The sequence below is a fragment of the Mixophyes fleayi genome, chromosome 3 (genome assembly GCF_038048845.1).
Source record: "Mixophyes fleayi isolate aMixFle1 chromosome 3, aMixFle1.hap1, whole genome shotgun sequence".
NCBI classification, from domain to species: Eukaryota; Metazoa; Chordata; class Amphibia; order Anura; family Limnodynastidae; genus Mixophyes; species Mixophyes fleayi.
The window spans coordinates 222,836,255-222,859,556 of NC_134404.1; the positions used below are offsets into that span (position 1 = coordinate 222,836,255).

The window sequence follows — 23,302 nt, forward strand, 5'->3', positions numbered from 1 at the left end:
AGAAAAAAAATTCTATACGCAGCCAGTCTTTAAAAATTTTGAACGGCCTCATAAATGTCACCCTATGACTTGGCAATGGAATACTCAAAATTAGCTTTCTTCCTAAACTGTGCAAGATGGTGATCCAGAGTTTATAGTTATTTAAATTAATTGGCCAAAGACACCATTCAGGTTTTGGACTCCGCATCCTGCTCCTGTACAAGTAACTTCTTAGTGCACCAACTTCTTAGTGTACAACCAGTTGTGTAGAATATCTATACAAGACTGCATGTATGTTTCCCAGCCATCTCTGTATATCTGATTTCATCAGAAAGCCTGTATTTCTTGCTTCTTAATATCAGTAGCACCTGCTTCATGACCTAGATCCGATGACCTCCAAATTGTGGAAGTTTTAAATTCAAGTTATCATTCTCACACAATGACATCCCAGGGGCTTACACAGCAGCTAGATACACAGATGTTTTATGTTTGTGGTGGAACTTCTTGCACAATGTATTACATACACTAGCATTTCCATGTGATGTGGAATTTACCACTTGGCTGTCTTTCAAATTAGTTTCCTAAACAATATCTTCTATCCTAAGAAAGCTATCAATTCTTCCCAAGAAAGTTAGTAATACTTCCGAGTATCAATCAAAACAGGTGTTTTTATTACTGCAGGTTAAATCATACTTGCCTACTTTCAGGCAGTGCAGTCCGGGAGAGGGGTGTGACTAGAGGGTGGGAGGGGGTGGGGCGTGGTCAATCGCATTATTTTGACCCCGCCCCCAACAACGAAAATGCCGTTTTGTCATGGGGGACGCGATTCACCACAAATCGCGTTATTTTAGCCATGGGATGCGGGAGACTTGCCTGCTCTCCCGGGAGTCCGGGAGACCGACCCGGATTTCGGGAGTCTCCCGGACATTCCGGGAGAGTTGGCACGTATGGGTTAAATTCATATATGTACAACACTCAAAAATTATGTAGTGTTAGCTGAAGATAGGCATTCTAGAACAGTTGGGTGCATTCTATTTGAAAAAATAAAGCTTTCTGTGTATTACTTGGTGCATATCTCAATACAGAAGTTAAAGTTGCTCAATCAATTTATAGGTTCCTAGCAGGTGCTTGAAAGGGTGGGGTTATCCTGAAAGGAACAAATACAGAGAAATTCCCCCAGCACACTGATATAACTAGCAAAGGAGCTTCCATTTCTACTTGTACATAAAAATGCAGAAGTATCAGTTGCACACATTTGCAAATGTATGGAAAGCCACCCGCCACTCCACGGCGCTTCTGTTAATAGGGTGATGCTAACTCTAAACAGTGTATGTCTCCCTAGCTATTTAACAAAGAAAAAGTAACTATGAGTCAAACTATGTGTCCGAAACGTGATTATTGAAAACTATGTCTAGAAATTGGTGCAAAGCATGTGAATCTTCTTTTGCACACGGAAGCAAGATTGCTATCAAGAGGCAAAATGCTGTCACTTTTTTACCCTTGAGCAGCAAGAAGAATTTTGTATGTTGCTTGAAGATGACACTTGGGGGTATATTTACTAAACAGTGGGTTTGAAAAAGTGGAGATGTTGCCTATAACAACCAATCAGATTCTAGCTGTCATTTTGTAGAATGTACTAAATAAATAATAACTAGGGGCCTGATTCATTAAGGATCCTAACTTAAGAAACTTCTTATTTCAGTCTCCTGGACAAAACCATGTTACAATGCAAGGGGTGCAAATTAGTATTCTGTTTTGCACATAAGGTAAATACTAACTGTTTTTTCATGTAGCACTACTAATTAGATAAGTGACTGTATATCTTGAATAGTCATTTGTAAAGGTCACTATGTATCTGTTGCCCACAGTGTGGGTAATTTCATAGGACCACACATCACTGTGTATGAAATTGAGTGATCTTGAGGCTCTACTCTTGTTTATCATTTGGAGTTGTTGCTCTTGTGGCTTTAGCATTTATGCAACAACTGCACCTCATCATTACTAGATATGTTGACAATATACAATCCCGTGTCAGGTATTGCATTTACAATACTTGTATGCTTTCCAGGTATCTGTATCACATGTGAATGCAATTGTTGTGTCTGTGTGTGCTTTTCTTTGTTGCGATGATATAGGTGTCTGTCTGCTCGACAGTAGCTATCGTCCTTCTTCCATCCAAACTTTCCATCATTCTTCATGCGACTTGTTGCTCCAATTATGAGACAGGTGAACTTCTGTAGCTTTCCACTCCACTGATTTGTGCATGAAACAGTGAATGTGGTTATTACTGTCTGCTTGGACACTTTTGGAAACATTCTCTGTTGCTCTGCTTTTTATATTGAGCAATCGTTCTTCAAGTGTCCCTGCTTCTTGGATCTAAAACCTGCCCTTGTTTCCTTATTGTGTGACTTAATACCTGTGGGTTTAAGGGCCATTGTGGTGTCACTGTCCATGTTGTCATGTATGCGTTTCTTTCTACACTGGTGTTCATCTATAAGGCTGGTTTTCACAAAGTCTAATGTTAATTCTGCTTCAGGCTTTGTTTCAAGAGCAATAATCAGTGCACTGTATCAGGTAGAGGGCCTAGAAGTATGGCTAGCATGTGGCTATGCTTTATGTCCTCACCCATCATCATCATTTATTTATATAGCACCAACATATTCCGTAGCCCTTTACAATTGGGGACAAACATAGTAAACTAATAAACAAACTGGGTAAAACAGACAAAGTTGTGAGAAGGCCCTGCTCGCAAGCTTACAATCTATGGGACACATGAGGTTAAGTCTACATTTTGCATTTCGGCCCAGCCAGACCGCAAAAGTAAAAGTGACTCCTAAATGATCCTGTCACACAACAATGTTGGTCAGGGGGTAGTTGTCTTGTGTGAAATTGTGTAACGGGTGGTAATAGGGTAATGTAGGGAGGTTAAGAGGGTTGTTGAGGAATATTACAAGCTTGACTGAAGAGGTGGGTTTTCAGAGAACGCCTGAAAGTTTGTAGACCAGAGGAGAGTCTTATTGTGCAAGGGAGAGAATTCCATAGAGTGGGTGCAGCCTGACAAAAGTCCTGTAACCGGGAATGGGAGGATGTAATGAGGGTGGATGAGACACGCAGAACGGAGTTGCCGATTTGGGAGATATTTTGAGACAAGAGAGGAGATGTATGTTGGTGCAGCTTTGTTGAGGGCCTTGTAGGTTAGTAAAAGTATTTTATATTGGATTCGGTAGAAAACAGGCAACCAGTGTAGAGACATACAGAGTGATTCAACAGAGTAATAACGATTTGCAAGGAAAATCAATCTTGTCGCAGCATGCAAAATAGATTGTAGGGGTTTGAGTCTGTTTTGGGGAAGACCAGTAAGGAGGGAATTGCAATAGTCAATGCGGGAGATTGTAAGTGCATGAATTAAGGTTTTTGCAGTGTCTTGCGTGAGATATGTGCGAATTCTGGAAATGTATTTTATTCTTGGCTATTAACCTCTGGTCTTTCTGTAGTAATAAACTCCCACAAGTCATCCCTGCAGAGCAACATCTGAACTTTACATTTTCACAGCTGATAATTATCATTATTCAGTTAGCCATTGTTAGTTTAAGCTCTGAGCTTACTCTATTATCTTATGTGGGTTATTCACATACACTCTGATGATTTCACTGTCAGATTGCTTGCCCTTGTCTGTTATGGAGTATCTGGGCCTATAACAGAATAAAAATTCTATATGTAGCCAGTCTTTTAAAATGGTGATCTGCTTCATAAGTGTCAACCTATGGAATACTCAACACTAACTTTCTGGAAAAGATTACTGTACACAATGATGATCAAGTCTGTACATTTATTACTTAAACAGTGGCCAAAGGTTCCTTTCAGTCGCAACAATCTGCTCCTGCACATATAACTTCTTCTTAGTGCACCAAAACTATTTAGTATAACCAGTAATGTGTAATCTCTGCGTAATCTCTGTTTAAGACTGCATGTATTAATCCACAGCCATCTTTTCGCTTTAAAATCAGTAGCACCTGCTTTATGATCTAACCCGAAGACCTCCAAGTTGTAGAAGTTTTAAATTCAAGTTATCATTCTCACACAATGACATCCCAAGGGCTTACACAGCAGCTAGATACACAGATGGTTTACATTTGTGGTGAAACTTCTTGCACAATGTGTTACATACACTAGCATTTCCATGTGATGTGGATTTACCACTTGGCTGTCTTTCAAACTAGTTTCCTGAACAATATCTTCTATCCTAAGAAAGCTATAAATTCTTCCCAAGAAGTTAATAATACTTCTGAGTATCAATCAAAACAGGTGTTTCAATTACTGTAGGTAAATCCATATATGTGCAAAAAAGATACTGGAGAATATCCGGCACTATTGCTATCCTTAGATGCCGAGAAAGCTTTCGACATGGTGAGTTGGGACCACCTTTACGAGACCCTTTCCAAATTTGGTTTCCCGGTACAATTCATAGAAACTCTTAAGACATTATACACAGGCTTTTTGTCACAGATAGTGGTGAATGGCCATGCATCTCCTCCGGTTCATATATGTAGAGGGACACGCCAAGGCTGCCCGTTGTCACCACTCTGTCTGCACTGGCGTTAGAGCCATAGCTCTTAGGCAAAATCAGGCATTTTCAGGAATTACAGTAAGGAAAAAGGATGTAAAGCTGTCTGTATTCGCAGATGACATGATTCTCTTCATCTCCAAGCCCGAAGATACGATTCCAATAATCCTAGACATGATAAAAAGGTTTAGCTCTTTTACAGGCTATAAAATAAACTTTAACAAATCAGAGATATTGTATTTAGGTAACCCTCAAACAATTGATAGCGAACAACATGATTTTGGAATATTTCGAGTAGTGAACAATACAATAAAATACTTGGGAATACAGGTGACCACCTCCCCCCACAAATTATATCAATGCAACTATAACCCTATTATCAGCAAAATCCAGACCCAGCTTAATAACTGGAAACACCTACGAGTATCATTAATGGGAAGGATAATAATCATCAAAAACATAATTTTTCCCAAGCTATCATATCCTATGTTGATGCTCCCAATAGCAGTAGCTAAGAGAGATATAGCGAAGTGCAATACTTTGTTTAGCCAGTTTATATGGCAAAATAAGAAGCCGAAAATGGCCAGGAAAAGACTGATATTATCAAAGACCAAGGGAGGGCTGGATTTCCCAGATATACAAGCGTTTAATAGATCTGCTATGTTTCAATACATCTCAGACTGGTTGTTGGGGATTGAGCATTTTACTAATAAATCTCTAGAGGAAGAATGTTTCTATCCATATGCCCCGGCCGCCTTACTTCATTTACCCAGAGCAAAGGTACCATTGGTAAAACTACACAACATTTTATTTAGAGACACGTACACTGCCTGGATAGCAATAAATAAAAAGTTTAAAAGTTACCCGAAATTTACAAAATACCTACCACTTTGGGGTAACCCAGAATTCTCACCCTCACTTGAAAATAAGATGTTCACAGCTTGGAGAGAGAAAGGAATTATGGCGGTGAAAGATTTCTTTGACCCAGGGGGCACGATATACTCTTTTCAGCAACTACGAGAAAAGCTTGCCTTCCCAAATATCAGTTTTATATCTATTTACAAATCCGACACAATGCTTTGAGCAAGCAACGAGAATGGTTATTAAGCAATGATGTTGAAGGCACAGGTGATTTAGAAGCAACCTTAGTCTTTGCTAGAATAAATAGGTTTAAGATCAAATATTTGTATGCTGACATAATTGATGTTGAACTTGATAAGGTGTGGGCCAAAACATGGGAGTCTTGGAAGCAAGACCTCCCGAATCTACGACCTCCAGGAGAGATGTTATGTTATACGAAGCATACAATGAAAGCTCTCAGTTCTGCCAGACTCCAGGAGGTCCATATCAAAACATTTAATAGGTCATATATATCACAATTGCAGAGGCGATTTATGGTAACAACAGAATCAGGTATATGTCCGAAATGTCAGAAAGCTCAGGCCTCTCTGATACACAATATATGGTCATGTCCAAGGATTGCTAAGTTTTTGGAATAAACTGGTAACATATATAAATTTTACCTTTAAAATACAAGTGTCTGCTCATTATGAAGTACTATTGTTCGCAGTCTTTGATTCTTGGAAAGATCAGATAGAAGGTTTGCGAATTATACCGTTACTCACAATCGTGGTCACCTTAGCAAATAAAGCCATTCTAGGCAATTGGACATCCAAAAAGACCCCATCGATATTGGAGGTTACATCAGAGTTGATGGAAACATTGTATTTTGATAGACAAACCACCTTCCATGATTTAGGAAAAGGAGTGGAGCGCTTTCATGCTAAATGGGGTACATACAGGGCCATCTTTTCCATTGGGCACGATGGGCAGCTGCCCGGGGGCCCCACGGGCAAGGGGGCCCCATAGGCACGGCTCTTAATGAGAATAAATAATCCTGCAAAAGAAAAAAACCTGCAAAAAAACCTACAAGGGTCACTGAGCAAGTACATCTATCTCTATCTCTCTATATCTATATCTGTATCTGTATACGTCTATATATCTATATCTAGGGGCCCCGGTGCACTGCTTTGCCCGGGGGCCCATAATGTTGTTAAGATGGCCCTGGGTACATATATAGACACTCTGGAAGAATCGACTTGGCTCCATATATTGCAGGTTTTTGAGGATACTAGGTGGTCTTTACTGAGGAATTTATGAGGATGGAGGTTGAGTTGGATAAGTTTTATCCAGAACAAGAATGATTGGCGAATAGCCAGATAACTGGTATTAATGGGAAGTTGTGGAATGTACCATGAGAAACACCAGGAGACCACATTATTTAGTAACTTGGTCAGTCTCAGTTCCCCCTTCCCTGTTTTATTTCTTACCCTTTTCCCTTTTGCATTCTATCTCCTTTTCTCTTCTTTTATTTTCTTCTTATTTATGTTACATGTATGATAAAAAAAAAAAAGAAAAATATCTTTTGTACATTGAGAGAATATGTTGCAATTATTTGATATGATGTAAACTTGCTTATTTCTTTATTTCTTTGCGCAATAAAATTTTTTTTTTAAAAAAAAAAGATACTGGGCCTGATTCAGCTTCTAACAAAGTGTGAATGCAACTTGCCTTAAACAAAAGATGTAGCTGAAGAGCTTCATAAGCTTTTAAGTTGGGTATATTCTACTTGAGAAAAGAAAGAATTATGTGTACTACTTGGTGTATGTCTCCCCAGCTGTTTAACAAAGAAAAAGTAACTATGATTTAAACTATGGGGTCTATTTATTAAAACCCCTCTGTTAAGATGATCTTCTATTACTCCCTAAGGCGTTAGAAAATTTTATATTTATTAAAAATGTAACCAAGGCAGCTGCGCAGCTAACTGCTCGCCTGGTGTCAAACTGCGCATGCGCAAGCAGAATTATATTCAGTAGCGGAGATACCCTTTCCATTGAATTTGCCAAACTGTTTCCCCTATTAGACTTATTAAACTATTGCTTATCACTGTCTGCCATATTGCATGACATGAGTGCTCCTCAAAATTGTCTGAGTTTTTTTATTATTATTTCCTTATCAATTGTTGAGAAGCAGATTATTTCACGGTTTGTTTTCATCCAAATCAATTGGGGCCAAGTGAGTATTTTTCTTTTTGACATCCATATTAGTTTACCCCTGTATATACTGTACATAAAACACTGTCTAATATATTAAAGGTAAATAATTGAATGTCCAATCAGGTTGTGGTTACAAAGCACAAAAAGTTTATTTCTTAAATAACAGTAAGTTCAAAAGTAGCGTCAATAAAGTGCTCAAGCGAGGCTAGTACCAGCATGAAGCTTCAGAATACTCTGCTGTTCAAAGGACATTGCTGAGATATTTATATAAATACAAGAGGTACAAGAGGATGCTTGGGGGTCGATTGCATAACAGGAGTTTCAGTCATAGTTGCACTGGTCACTGTTCTATAGATCAAAGCCCAGGGACAGCCAATAACACGGTTCACTCTAGGTCAGCTCTTCAGTTCTCTGTTCTTGAGGCTTGGGTCCTTCTCCATAGTAACTGTGTATGTAACCTACTGCTCAACCCCCCTGAACACTGACCAGATGCTGGTTACACAAGTATCCCCCCTCAGACCCTTGTCATTAAAGAGTTACATATGTGTACTTGGCATAATGTTATATAAAGTCTGATTTTATACACAGTGAAACAATAATATTAATAAATCAGATGTGATCACAACAGTGTACAATACGATAGCAACTAACACAAATGTGTGCGTTTAATTGCGATATCATCATACAAGATATGATTATAAATATGCATTGATTCAGATTGATCTTTCATATAATTTTAAAAATTTGACTTTAACAGTCTACACTTTGATAGTATATGACACTATCATAATATCCTTTCCCAAGTGAGACCATATTGCAGATTGTCCTGTTCTGTGTTGTGTGCTTTTATTAAAACCATTTTAATATTTACCGGTTCAGACTCATTTTACTTTACCCCTATGCCACACTTCATTAGCAGAGGCACACATTTACAGAACACGTAGAGGAAAGTTCAGTCTGCGGGCTGTATAAGGACTGCGAAATCATTGGCTCTGACACAGTAAGCGGGATAAGCAATGTGGGGGGCACCAAACATGAGAGACGCTCCTCCCGACTGCCATCCCCCTCTTCTCCGCCAGCCCAAAAGAAATAGAAAAATAAAATAAAAAAATACCTCTCTGACAGACCGGTACACTCCTCCCCTCCTCCCTGCTCTTTGAATGTCGGGCGTGACATCATCAGGCACGACAGTTGGCAGTGAGGAGTGCATAGAAAGGAGCCGCAAACAACTTAAAGAAAAGAAAACAGAAGAGAATAACGAAGGCAATCAAAAGGTAAGTGAAGGGGAGAAATGCTTGTGGGGTAGTTCATGATTTTGGGGCTCTATGGTGTCTAAGAAACTTTTTGACATTTTAACTATATAACCAATAACACTGGCAATCCCAAAGAGATTATTGACCATAAGATGGATGAGAGCCATTTGGATATTTATAACATCATTTGCGGGCCACACAAAATTATCAACTTAAAAATTAGCCTGTTATATAATATAATAATTTTAACAATTCTAACTATTTCTGTGCAGAATTTTTCTATCTTGGGACAGTCCCAATATTATAGATACATACCCCTTCCGTTTTCTCTTCTTCAGGTACTCTTTTTCTCTTCTGTGTTGTTCACGGCTCCTCTCGGTGCGCTCCTCACTGCAACTGTTGGGCGCGATGACATCATGTCCAACATTCAGTGTACAGAATCTTTTGGGCCGGCGGAGAAGCAGGGATTGCAGTCGGGGGGAGCACCTGTCAGGCTTGTGACCTCCACCTTGCTTAACCCGCTTACGTGTTCCGCCAGCCCTTGGCAGGGCCAGACCAAATTATTTTGCGGGCCTTATATGGCCCTCCAGCCTGATGTTCCCCACCCTTGACCTATATAATCGATCATTTATTTTACCCCTCCTGGTGTGTCTACCATGTTGCATATCTTTCCCTTCAATGCTATTTGCAATGTCACCAATAAAGATATTAAAAAGCACTGGTCCAAGTACAGATCTTTGGGGTACTCCACTGGTAACCTTTCCCTCCTGTGAATGCACTTCATCTACTATAACACTCTGTTTTCTATCCTGCAACCAAGATCTTATCCATCTTAGATTCCAATCCCAAGCTTTTGAGGCTATTTAACAGTCTGCGATGTGGGACAGTGTCAAAAGCCTTACTAAAATCTAGTTAAGCTACATCTCCGATCCCTCTTGATCTATTACTTTTGTAACGCAGTCAAAAAAGTCAGTACGATTTGTTTGACACGATCTTCCCCCAGTAAATCCATGCTGTTTGTGATTCTGTAAGTTACTGGAATTGAGATATTCTACAACTCTTTTTTTAACAGTGTTTCCATCAATTTCCCTACTACTGATGTAAGGCTCACTGGTCTGTATTACTTGCCTCTTCCTTGCTTCCACTTTAGTGCAGTGGGACTACATTCGCTCTTTTCCGGTCCTCTGTAAATATTCCTGTAGCTAGTGACTGGTTGAATTATTCTGTTATTGGTGTTACCAGCACCCCTATAAGCCAGAGCCGTAATATACAATTCTAGTGCCTGGGGCAAGAATGACAAATGCCGCCCCACTAGCCCTCAATTTTAACCAAATGAACCTAAAACCTTCCTAAACTGCGCCCCCCTTCAGCGTTGCGCTCTGGGCGGTCGCCCCCTATTGCACAGCCCTAGTTACGGCCCTGCTATAAGCTCTTTTAGTATCCTTGGATTTATCCCATCTGACTGCATTGATTAAGCCACTCTCAGTTTTGAGAGTTCTGCTAGGACCTTCTCCTCTGTAAATGTACTTGTATCTACCTCATTCTTATGAATATACTTACAGCTTAACTGCGGCCCCTTCCCCTCTTTCTCTGTAGTGAAAACACTGTTGCAGATGCTTCCACCCTGGCTGAAGATTTATATTTATGGTCCCTGCATGGAATAATTAAAAAAAAAAATCACTTAAAAATAAATACAAAAATAAATGGGATACTCATACAAGTATAACTGGCCCTAGTGCTGCCTGCATAGTACTTAGTACTGGTAAAATTGGGGGAAGAAAAATCATGGGGTCCCTCTGGAAATGATCAGTTCCAGCACTGTCAAAATGAATGTGTGTGTGTGTGTGTGTAGGACATTTAGACTGTAAGCTCCATTGGGGCTGGGACTGATGTGAATGACAAATATTCTCTGTACAGCGCTGCATGTTTGCTGGCACCATATAAATAAAATAGGCTATTGCCACATCCCTGGGCAGTGGGTGTTGGTTAATTTGGTAAATAATATAATTAACCATTTTGTCCGTGGTACACTACAGATCCCAGCATGTCCAGGCCACCTTTAAATGCCTGCAATGCTGATGCACATAATACTACAAGCACCAGCATACACATTGCTGACAGGGCACCGCTGGGGCCTGTAGTGCACCAATAATAACACACAGACACTGGTTTTAAAATAAAAATAATTAAATGCCCTCATTCACCTTTCTATTTCTATTTTCCATCTTCTTAGTTCAGGTCATGGGAAACCCTCCCAATTAGAAATATGACTGTATCATAAGCTTTAAACGAATGATACGCTTTAAGCTTATCTAAGGTACATGTACACATTTTGTACTACTCTAAATCGCACCTATCTTAACATACATGCGGCTCAGAATACATAGTAACCTTCGGAATGTAATTCATGCTTATGTTGTAGGAAATACAGTTGTCAAGTCCACTTTAATTTGCAGAGCAGTGATCTTGATCTTATTAAAGTGCTTTTAAGGGCGCAGTGCTAATATATGCATTGTGTAATTATAGAGGTCATATTTTTCATCTATAAGAGATAGTAGACATAAGGGTCTATAGTAATCTGCATGAGGTTCTATAATAACAAATAACAGCATTTGTCCATACTCTGTCTTATTTGTCAAATATCAACAGATATTTCAAAACAAAGATAAATCTGTTATCACTCCTAGCAAATTAACTGTAAGGCCCACACAGAAGTCCTCTTATCATTTTATTAGTTGTCATCTCTTGATTTGAAGGATAGTTTACAGCAGCATTGTTGAAAGATACAGTTAAGTCTCTGCTTTAATTCTTGGCATCACTGCATATCAGTTCTTTTCAACTGGACTTGTGTGACATATAAAATGCTCTACAATAAACAAGATTTATACAAGTACTGTACAAAGAATAACAGTATATACTTCACAACAGCCATTATCCTTTATGTAAAGTTTAACCAATAAGAACAGACCTTTACAAGAGAACAATCCTCATTTCCTGTTGCATTATACTGTTTAACATTCTTCTTAAAAGCCAGACTATGGACAGGCATTTGTATTTCCATTTATGTACCAATCATTCTATATATTCGTTGATGTAATTACAGATAGTATAAATAAACGTCTGTATGTAACATGGCCAGACATATATCCCCGATTAAGGACAGACTGGATGAAGGTAAATGAACCATAACATTTGGTTACTTATAATATGATTAACTGTTCTATTTGCATACTTAAGGGGCAAATCATCAGTGTCTGGAGAACAAAAACAATGACACATTTTATGTAAGCTTTAGAGTTTGCCCATAGCTTACCCAGTGAATACAGTTGTTTTGTTATCTGAAGGCGGGCAAGGGGACATCTGCTCACCAGGCCAGTCTCATAGTGGGCTACAATTTTTGCATTTGCATTTGTTTCCCTTTAAAACGTTCCTAATAGGCTGCTGAGCCCAGTCTCGCCCCCCATTGTGTCTCATTGTGTCACTAGCACCTTGTGATTTAAAGGGCTACATTCTCATACATATTGTCTGAACCCACATAATTGCAGGCTACAGTTTTTGTAGGTGATAAGTACACTTCTTTACTTTATATTCAGAGGTTTAGCTCTCAGAGCCTGCTGAGAGAGGTAATGCAAAAGAAGCTAGGAATAGTTAAATGCCAGCAAGAGAGGCTATTACTCCATAGGCCAGTCTTGTTTTAGCACATGATGGCCAGCACTGAGAAGTTGATGAAGCTTCTACCTTGTGCTACACAGTCAACTCTGCAGAACATCTGAATATAAGACCAATGTGGCTATTAAGTGGAAGTTGCTGGCCAATATGAAATGTAATATAGCAGATTTCAGTACACAACGTAAGAGGAAATAAGCAGCGGAGGTATACAGTTGTTGAACCATTATAGCTAGATATCGCTGCAGTCCTTCCCATAATTACCTACCATGGTAAACTGCAATATGGGTCACTTTCTGTCTCCTGCCCCAGGCCCCCCTCTCCCCCTTCCCTTCAAGAAGGACACAACTTGTCTGTGTCTCAGTTATATGCACAAAAATTTAACAATGATAATTTTCATCCAATAGGGAGTTTCCTGCACTCGTCATTTACATCAACATATCTCATTACACACATAAGAAAGTTAATGGGTACATTTCTACTTTGCAACACAGTTCTTAAAGGGAAAGAAGATGTTCTCACCTTATTTTCAAGCATTGCAATGCTTTGTTGGAAAATGCAAAATGCATATATTCACATATATATGGATATATTCTATACTACCTTGGCTGTAGTTTCCTGGATAGGTTGTTGATTTACATAGGTTCCTGTACTGCGAATGTGAATTGAGAGCTATGCTACAAACAACATTGCTCCCCCAGGTAGGGATCTCAGTCTTTGATAATAAGAGAAATATGTGGTCAACACATAATAATAATATTATTGTTTGGTGCAGCCATTATATACATGTTGATTATTTAGGAGCAATAAAAAAATATTTATATTACATTTAAAAAAAGCTAGACCTTTTTGTAAATGAACTTTGATGGCTTTTGGGCACACCAATAATTTTAGTAAAAGGTAATATTTTTTAATGAACATGTAATCAGTATGGAGAAACTATACCTTCTAAATTGGCCATTTTTAACATGCAGATGTAGTATGGATGTTTAATGGAGTTTATCTGAATGTATTTTACAGACTTACAAATTGTGTTTTTGCTGTTGGAGGGAAGGAAACTAATATACAGATGGCATTTATATTAGCATGAAATGTCTTTTTACCTGATGTTACCATTTCCCAAACATTTATCAAGATTTCTTTATAGGCCGTTAGTAACATCAACCAATATCCTGCTGTATGGAATGCGGGCATCTCGCATCAGTCACTATTAATGCAGGTTTGTGCATCTGTCAGTGCAAGAAAATGCAGTTTTCTACACCAAATCTTTTGTCTTTCTACATTTCAGAGGACATTTCAGAAATTATAACCTATAGATCTATATCGTGCTTCCCTCTTTGGCCATTTGAAATACTGAGAGGTGCGCCAATTTACGTTTTCTTTACTACAGAATGGTTAAAAATCTTTTATACAGGGTAAAGTATGTTTTCCAACTATTAGTGAAATCATAATTTTGATTGGCCCTTGTAAAAAAAATTGAATAACACCCCTACCAACAAGGAGATGAGAGAACCAACAATGTGAGGGAGAGAGAAATAGATTTTCTTTTTCAAATTATTTTTGTTTTTTTGAGTTAAGGTGATTAAAATGGATTATTATAATTAGGTGTTTGTTAATGGTTGTATGTATAACATACTACTTTTTTATCAGTATCTATCAATGTTTGTACATTTTTGACCATTTTGAATTTAGGCTGATATTTCTAGTAGCTTTTTAGACTATGAACTGTTAAGTCTTTCAGGTGAATTCACAACTTAAATGTGCAATCACTTATAAACTTTATTTTGCTTTAATAGGAACTTTTGTAATTTTTTAATATTAAGCTCAGGCTCATTTTATCAGTATATTCTCCTTTAACTCACTTTCCCTTTGCAAAATTGCTCAGTGGGGAGATTTATATGGCTGCCACTGAGTCTCCGAAATGGAGATATTTGGTTTCTGTTTCTTCCCACAAGAGTGTAACCTTTTTTGGTAATCTGTGCCAGTCAGTCACCGATCTCCACATTGGTCAAATGATGGCAGTGAAAGGGTGGGTGTGGTTTTATGCTAAAATCTTTCCAAAATCTGTCTGCTCACTACATCATATCATATGACTGTGGTTACCGTGGTAATCTTATAACGCCTATCAAACTATATATCAATAATAGCAGCTTGAATCAAAACCCTAGTGAAAAACGAACAACTCTGATGTCTTCTTACATGTAATCAGAGTGGTTAATGTTAAAGATATACACTTCATTTTTAGAGTGGATGGCACCTTTTTAAACATTCATTCATTTATTCATCCCAGCTTACCACAAGTTAAAAAATAGTCATAAAGAGCAGGGACAGACCATTATGTACCAGGTGACATAATTCATGTAGAAATAAAATCATGAAGCAAACCACTCATTGGGGCATATTCAATTGGGCGTGATGTTCCTGAGAACATTGTGGCCCTACTTATATACGGTAAAAAGTAACGCTTACTTTTGCTTGCACCTCTGTGGGGCGCGAAAAAAAATCTCAGCGTAGTGTCTCGCGGCTGTTGCGGGATACTATGTGGCAATTTCTTTTAGAATTGGATCTTTCCCATTGTGTATAACCAGTGCGAAAGTAATTTGATTTGGGGTAATAACTATAGTTGTCACTCAATTAACAGAGTATCAGCTACAGAGAAAAATAAAATATTAATTTCTTAAGTAATGCAATTTGGTAAATATTAAATCTGCAATAATAATAATTTAACGATTAAATACTGAGAAAATGTACTTTTCATTTGAAGAAAATCACATTTACTTATATGCGAAAAATATCGCGAGACTAATAGTTATTTTGGCAACTGTAACATTTTGTCTGTGTGTATTACATTGTTAGACAGACGTCCATCAATCTCTCTGTGTATTTACCTGCTCAGGGGGAAGCACCACCAACTTGGGTTGATGAATGTGCACATCTACCCAAAAAAATGTAATGTCTTTTAATTTTTCACATCATGACAATTGTTTGAGTTCACCAAAAAATATTATTTGTCTATGTGTGGCTTTAAAGTGCACAATCCTAAATTGTTTTACATTCTTACATATTTTTGTCTATTTTCAGTCTTCAGCACACAAGCTGTGGGTGGACTATATTTCCCACAAAGCTTTATCTGCGGGGGACAAAGATTCATGGGAGGCAGAGTCTAACAACAACTATATTGCCCAATGATGTCCATACCTACTTGCTTTGTGTTGTTTCTGTCTTGTCAGTGATATACATAATTTACACATTAACATAAAATGTAAAAATGAATACTAGTTTGCAGACAAATGATTGAATTCTGCTATGGTAGGATTCATTCTAGTGATGTTGCATTGTGACATGGTAGGCACTCATGATATGCATTTTCATAGTAACTGAACCATGTTAATTGATAAGGTATACTTTCTCTATGTTACATAAACAATCCCATACATGTTATGTATACAATCCCCTCTAACATAATAAGGTTACATATATAGTATAATAACCTCCAATAAAATAGCACGATCAGACCATATATACCAACCTACTGGAATGGCAGAAAGAGCTAATTACTTGTATATAGTTGTGTTCATCAGTATGTAACATTGTCCGACAATTTTGACCATTTTGAATTTTGGTTGATGATGAGATATTTCTAGTAGCCTTTTAAACAATGAGATTTCAAAGGTGTTGTTTCTGTGAAGCTGTCAGACAAATCAAAATTAGGTCAAGTCAAATCACTATTTGGGAATGTGGGTATTGCACTGTTTGACAGGCACTCATAAGTCTTCATACTGTGCCCATCTGCATGATAAATCAAATAAATATAATGTCATCAAACCATGTTTCTTCCTGACAACTGTTCTCACAAAGTATTATTTTCTTACAGTCCTCAGAACCCTAGCTGTGGGTGAACTACTTCTTTCACAGTGCTTTACATGTGGCTGATAAAACATCATGGGAAGATATAAAATATAGTGCTTACAGCAACCAGAAGACAAGAGACAATACCAGATACTAAAAAACTTGTACTCCAGAATAGACTTTTATATGGCAATGAATGATACCTCTATGTCTTGTTCAGACCGTTCTACAGCAATTTGGTATAGGTGATTATATTACTAAAGATTCCCCTGATAGCCGCTAACTGCTAGAGGGGTGAGTCCATTCTGCGATCCTGATAGAATTACAATTGGCAACCATATTTGCTGGTCAACGGGCTTTGTCGCTGCTCACTAATATAACTATTTTTAGATTTTTGCGGGCACATAGGTCTATGAGCAAAACCATGAGGACACCACTCCCACCTATCCTTCTACCCCCTTTGATACAGATACCTGATTGTTTAAAGTTCTTAAAAAAAAAGTGAATATTATACTTTTTTATACCTGTTTGTACATATAATTTCTGTATCTTTATGTAATCTTCAGTAGATTGAAAAAAGAAAAAAAAACTACTTATACATATGAACTTCATTTTTTTCTTCCATGATGCATTCACTGATTGAAGAGAATGGTCAACAACAAAGGATAATTTGATGTGTGCTTTTATAGAAGAAAATAATGTAAGACAGAAATGCCTTTTATTATCAGAGAGAATATTATACAAAAATACCATGAAGCCTTAATCTTTTAAAAGTAATTCTATATGTAAGTGGTTTAAGTGTGCAATTTCTTTACCCTTACATAATTAATCCATAAGGTGGAGTATGAAAACGCACTCTTACAGGATACCACCCATGTATTTAAATTCATATCCCCAAATTGACAATTCATCATTATTTATTTTATTTTCCCGCTTAAATCTTGAAAAAAAGAGCACTTACACATGCTGATTTTAACACATATTCTTGACCAAAGCAGAATCCAGCCCAAATAAATCAAGACACTTTGCAAAGCAACTAATCCATGTTTTCACCCTCCCCCATCCCCTAAGTAGCTCTCATTGATCACATTATGACAATAGCTCTTGACAAGCAGCCAACCATTATCATTTAGAGATGTTTTGAGCAGGTTTCAATATAGAACCCCGATATGTTGTAGAAAAGTTGGAGAGTTTAACAGTTGTGTTTTAATTGTTAGACAGAATAGTTTTAACAATGTTTTGCAAATCATTTTGTTATCATTTGGCGGTATGGAGGTCTGTTATGTTAGTTTCCTTTCCATGTTTGTGCTAGGGATTAAAGATCATGGACCTCATTTAGAGTTGGACGCAAAGTCCGTTTTAGGCGCATCCAACAAAAAAACACTATCATGCATGTGCAGAAAGCACCAAATCCGCCTGCATTTTGGACACTTGCCCCTAAAATAGACTTTGCGTCCGACTCTAGATGAGGTCCCATGTGTACTATGTTAAACAAATTCATCAACAAAACAGCTAAGTTAATGAGACACAAGCTTTTCTGAAACGTAAGCCATGAATTGTTATTAAAATACAAGATATAAATGTATACAAGCGCTGCATGCAAAAAGTAACCATAAACCAAGTGTATGGAACTGATAATAAGACAGCAAACACGCATGGTATGCAATGGGTACATTGTGTCGCATAGCAGAAGGATTTTTTGATGATTTCTATATATGTAGAATGCAAAAGAAATAATACAGAATAGTTAAACAGCTTGCAGATGAAGGGTGCTATGGTATATGTCTCAATTAAACTCTAACAACTAATAGTTCCTAATATACTCTCAACATTAAAGGACCAGTAAACATAAATTTAAAATATTTTTTAATTTTAAATCCACCATTCTTAAAAATGTCTTGCTCACTCTCCAGGATTACACTATCTGCCTGCCCCATTAGCTGTTATGTTATGGCCGGACTCCATCAGAAGAGTCCTACAACACCTATGCCTTGCTCTCAGCTCTCCCTCTCTAGTTCATAGATGATGTAGTAGTAATAGAACTATTGCTGAAGCTAGAGCTGCAGAATATCTCACGGTGACCAGTGGTGTTGGAGCTGGTATGTGTCTTGGTGTAGTAGCCACACAGTGCCTAATGGTGTTGGAGCTGGTGTGTGTCTTGGTACAGTAGCCACACAGTGCCTAATGGTGTTGGAGCTGGTGTGTGTCTTGGTGCAGTAGCCACACAGTGTCTAATGGTGTTGGAGTTGGTGTGTGTCTTGGTGTAGTAGCCACACAGTGTCTAATGGTGTTAGAGCTGGTGTGTGTCTTGGTGTAGTAGCCACACAGTGTCTAATGGTGTTGGAGCTGGTGTGTGTCTTGGTGTAGTAGCCACACAGTGTCTAATGGTGTTGGAGCTGGTGTGTGTCTTGGTGTAGTAGCCACACAGTGTCTAATGGTGTTGGAGCTGGTGTGTGTCTTGGTGTAGTAGCCACACAGTGTCTAATGGTGTTGGAGCTGGTGTGTGTCTTGGTGTAGTAGCTACACAGTGTCTAATGGTGTTGGAGCTGGTGTGTCTCTTGGTGTGGTGACTATACAGTACACTATGGTATTAGAGCTGGTGTGTGTCTTGTGGTACAGTAGCTGCACAGCACCTTGCCATGCACGTTTGTGGATTGCTTTATAAAATGTTGATTTCTCTAAGGTCAAGAATTACTAATAGGTTCAAAACTAATTTTTGTTGTTCAATATCAAGAGATGTGCTCGATTGAGGTTGAAGGTCAGTTTCACCTGGGAACTATCAAGTACCCTATGACAAACTCAGTTCTAACTACAGGGGTCATTTAAAATCTATTCATTAGTAGTACATAATCTATTCCTTGTGGAATGCTTGTGAAGTACAGAATTTCTAATACTCTCTAGTTACTAACATTGCATTTAGGTGCAAAAGTTCCACTAAACCATAGCAATCAATCAGACACTCACTGACTAATTTGCACTAGACAGGTAACAATTATTTGCTGAAAGCCGATTGCTGATGGATTGCTGTGTATAAGTTTTGTACCTAAAGACATTGTTAATAAATGAGCCCTTCTGTCTGGTTTCATGGTGACTATTAATAGAGAAACTGCGGAGGTTTGACAAAAGGCATTGGTGAATTATGTGGAAAATACAACAATTGAAACATGACAAGTTAAAATTTAAGGCCTTAACATGAGCATTCTTTTAGAAATCTTCTATGTACCATATTTACAGATACTATAATATATATTTTTCGTTAAGAGTAACAGTATTCTGTTCACAGTGCCAATATCTGTACAGGTAGCAGTTTTCACAATGCGACAGTATTTGGCATGAGGATCAGTAGCTCAGTATATACAGAAAAAGGTACAGATGCAAAAATACATCTGTTGCAATTACATTTATAAACCCTCTGTCATACCAATGATACAGTGGCCATGTGTTGTTGAAAAAAAAAAAGCCAAACACGTCCTGCCAACAGTTTATGTGGCCATTGTTCTCCTTTTACAGAAAGAGACACACTGCTCGTTAATCCAAAGTGGTGTGAAAACATTCAAAAGTGTCTGTACATTTGTAGGGTAGTTTGGGTAGTGCTTCATTTACATTTACATTTTGTTCTGATCTAGAGAATATAAAATGTAAAAATAAAAAAGAGTATCTTATTTGTGATCTTTTACATAATAATAATATTACAAAGTTGTCCTCTCAGACAGATCTCGTCTGAGTCCAGTTGTTGCTGGTGTTTTTTTGTGTGGTTGTTTACTCTTGCGGACGTGGTGGCGTGGTACTCCAGAGGTTGGGGATAGCTGCACTAAGCTCTGAGAAGTAGTTCCGAAAGTGCTATATGCTGCTACATTACTCTGGATATGGCGTATTCTAGTTGCAAAGTTCATCCAGGAACATATCCACATATCTTTGTGTCCTCAGTTCTCCGTCATTCAGTTTGATCACTGGAAATTAGGGATGCTGGTCTTGCTCATACTGACATAATAAAGGCTGATATAATAAGATACCAGACTGAGCAGTAGATTACCCAGATAACTATACTCTGCTTCCTTCTGAACTTCCTTAAACCTGTTGTGGCAACAACAGGCAACCTGCGCCTTATATGAATCCCTCTTCATTGAAAGCAGCAAAGAAAAGGACAGCATTGCTACAGAGAAGAAGACATTGTCACTAGGGGGCGCCACCTTCACTGATCTTTTGGTCTTCTTTGCCTTCAGTTACCGGTCCCAAGCGATCATTGCTCTTGCTGCGCTGCTTGTGTAATAGGGCCCTCCACTTGGACTTGTTCTTCCTGAGGTGATTTAGCATATTTACAGATAGAGGAGTGTCCCCCGTAAATCTTGCCCACTCCACAAACAGTGGCTCTGCAATGTAGGTTATGAAGCCTTTGAGAAATTGAAAATAAATATGTAAGGTGATAAGGTAAACATCTTGAAAAACATGAAAAACCAAACTCATAGGTGAAATGACAGAAAATACATACACATTGTGATACTGGATTGTATTTCACTGACACAAAAGAAAACAAAAAAGAAGAGAGAGGAGAGGGAGAGAGAGATTCTTTTGAGGTGTAAGTGGTACCAATCCTTATGCCTTATGTCCATAAGTGTGGAAATACTCTTTTAAAATGGAAATAAAATAAGTTGGCCGACTTCAAGATGGCCGCAGACCCTAAAAAGTTTTCAACCACACCCAGATCATATGAGGAGACACTTGATTAATATTTCATTCCTCATTTCTGTTTCCACACTTATGGGCCCCTGTATTTTTTTCTATGCTGAAAGCTACAATAACGACTCAATACATTCCCAGTACTACCATTTGGCTCAGGATGCCCATTTTGTCCATTATTAAAATAACCCAGGTCTCCATGAGCAGGATTACAGTAAGCATGTCATTGGATGTATCATTGCTTTGCGTGCCAAATGTATATTATTAAATGTATATATTATATATAGATACAATATATCTGCTAACCATTTAATCTATTATATCTGTAAAACATATGAAAGAGTTTAGGTGTACTTACCAACTTGTATACTAGGAATTAAATCCTTCTGTTGATTGCAAAGTGGACTTATTTCTAGGCCAAACTTCCGTTCAAGGTCTCCTAGGAAGCAAATATAAAAAGCTTGTGTTTAGTTCTCAGCCATTACCTTACTAACTGACTGCATACACATTACATGCCCACTGGATATTTAGGTTGCAGAAATACAACTCACAGCAATAGAATTTTTCTAAGAAATCGTTTATGTACCATTAAGACGTCAACTCTTGAATGAGAACAATTTACTTTATGAGAAGTGAAAATTGAAGAGTGGAGTTCTTTATAAGGAAATTGTTGTCTTCTGTTTTCCTTGAAGAATACAAAACTGTCATTTCACGAATGGCCTCTTGGAGGCAACAAAGCTTTGTTGTTGGGTTGTAGTGAGGCGATATCACTTTCTGTAAAGCTGTAACTGCAATATTGTTGAAGAGGAGCGCTATGGTCCGTCTCCTTCCCTGGTGGTCAAGTAACCAGAAGTGGGGTGCCACCGCGTCCTGTCTGGTTTAACTTACTGTGCATGCATGCCCTCTATGCCCCCCGTTCCTGTCTCTCTCTCCCATTTCTGTATATCCGGCTAGCAGCATGGCTGTAACGCTGCTGCGTATGTAACTGTGCTAATTTTGGACTCTGCACAGGGGTGCATCTTACATGTGCTGCACTGTCTGTCCTATATATAATAAATAGTATATGTACTTCATGGCTGTGTGGTACATCGAAGTCTCACTGAGACTACATATATATGTGTATCTGTGTTCCACAAGACCTGCTCCATACTGCTGTACACAAGATTGTTGTTTACCTGTAAGGTACATATATCCTGTATCCTGCATTACAGACGTTACTTCACTATATCCTGTGATAATACACCATCAATCTGATTAAGTTACTAACGTGTGGCCTAACATCCTTCTCACATTCTGCTAACACCTATTACAGACATCGGCCCATATGTTCTGCCAATAGGTTACACCAGTAAATATTAGGTAGGTGAAGTAGTATACTTTTCAAATGTTTTAAGATAGTTATAGTTCTGTTAACAGTTTGTTCAAAGTCTGTACTCGCTGCACCTGTCTTGGTGGTAGGCCTCAAGCTGGGTTCTCAGTTTTTACACAGGCCATGGAAGCCTTTGAATCCACCTGGTTTAAAGGACCTCTTAAGGATGGAGCCTGATTATTAGCAGCAGACTGCTGGAATGTGAAGCTGGTTTACCAGCTAGACTGTCTGGGCATCTCCTGGCAGTATTATAACTTCATACGGGGCGTGGTTCTGGCAAGTGCCAACACTTGGGAGCTGCAGCCAGAGATAAACTGACGCCAATGGCAAATACTAGGCCGCAGCCGGTAGGCCACGGTCAAACAACTGCTGGCTGGCCACGGCTCCCAGCTTTATTATTGGATATGCGGTTGTTTGCTGCTTGATTTGGGTTCCCCAGGGGAGCAAATTGGGAGGCCAGGTGTTCTGTATGAGCCATGCTCCTGCGTTTGCAACATATATAGAGACTTTGCACTAACATTGAGAATGGTTTGCAAATTATTATTTAAGAACTCATTGAGAATGGTGATTACTGAGACTGACACTAATATCACTAACTTTTATGGACGTTTTGAGAGACTGTGGTTTCATAACAAATCATAGGGACCAATATATGTTTTAATATTGTATGGTGCTTTAGCAGTAAATATATTGATTTATTATACATCTTCTCTTACTCAATTATTAATAAATGGAACGATTTATAGATAGTAAACATTATTCTTGTGGCTTATATATATATATATATATATATATATATATACACACACATTGAAGATGTGTTTTTAACTTGCATCTGCACATAAAGCCTTTGTTCTAGGGATGTATAATCGTTATATTGTGCTTCCAT

General features: G+C 38.2%; 1 protein-coding gene across 2 annotated transcripts in view; it reads right to left on the minus strand.

Annotated features, from left to right (window-relative positions):
• Nucleotides 1-17,033: 17,033 nt before the first annotated feature.
• PDE7B (phosphodiesterase 7B) overlaps nt 17,034-23,302 on the minus strand; it is a 363,754-nt gene continuing 357,485 nt past the window's right edge. For both annotated transcript variants that reach the window (XM_075203180.1, XM_075203179.1), the window contains 2 exons: nt 21,403-21,483; nt 17,034-20,758 (listed from right to left, as the gene is read on the minus strand). In XM_075203180.1, the coding sequence (XP_075059281.1) occupies nt 20,544-20,758; nt 21,403-21,483 (296 nt within the window). In that variant the 3' untranslated portion in view covers nt 17,034-20,543. The remainder of the gene's footprint in view (nt 20,759-21,402; nt 21,484-23,302) is intronic.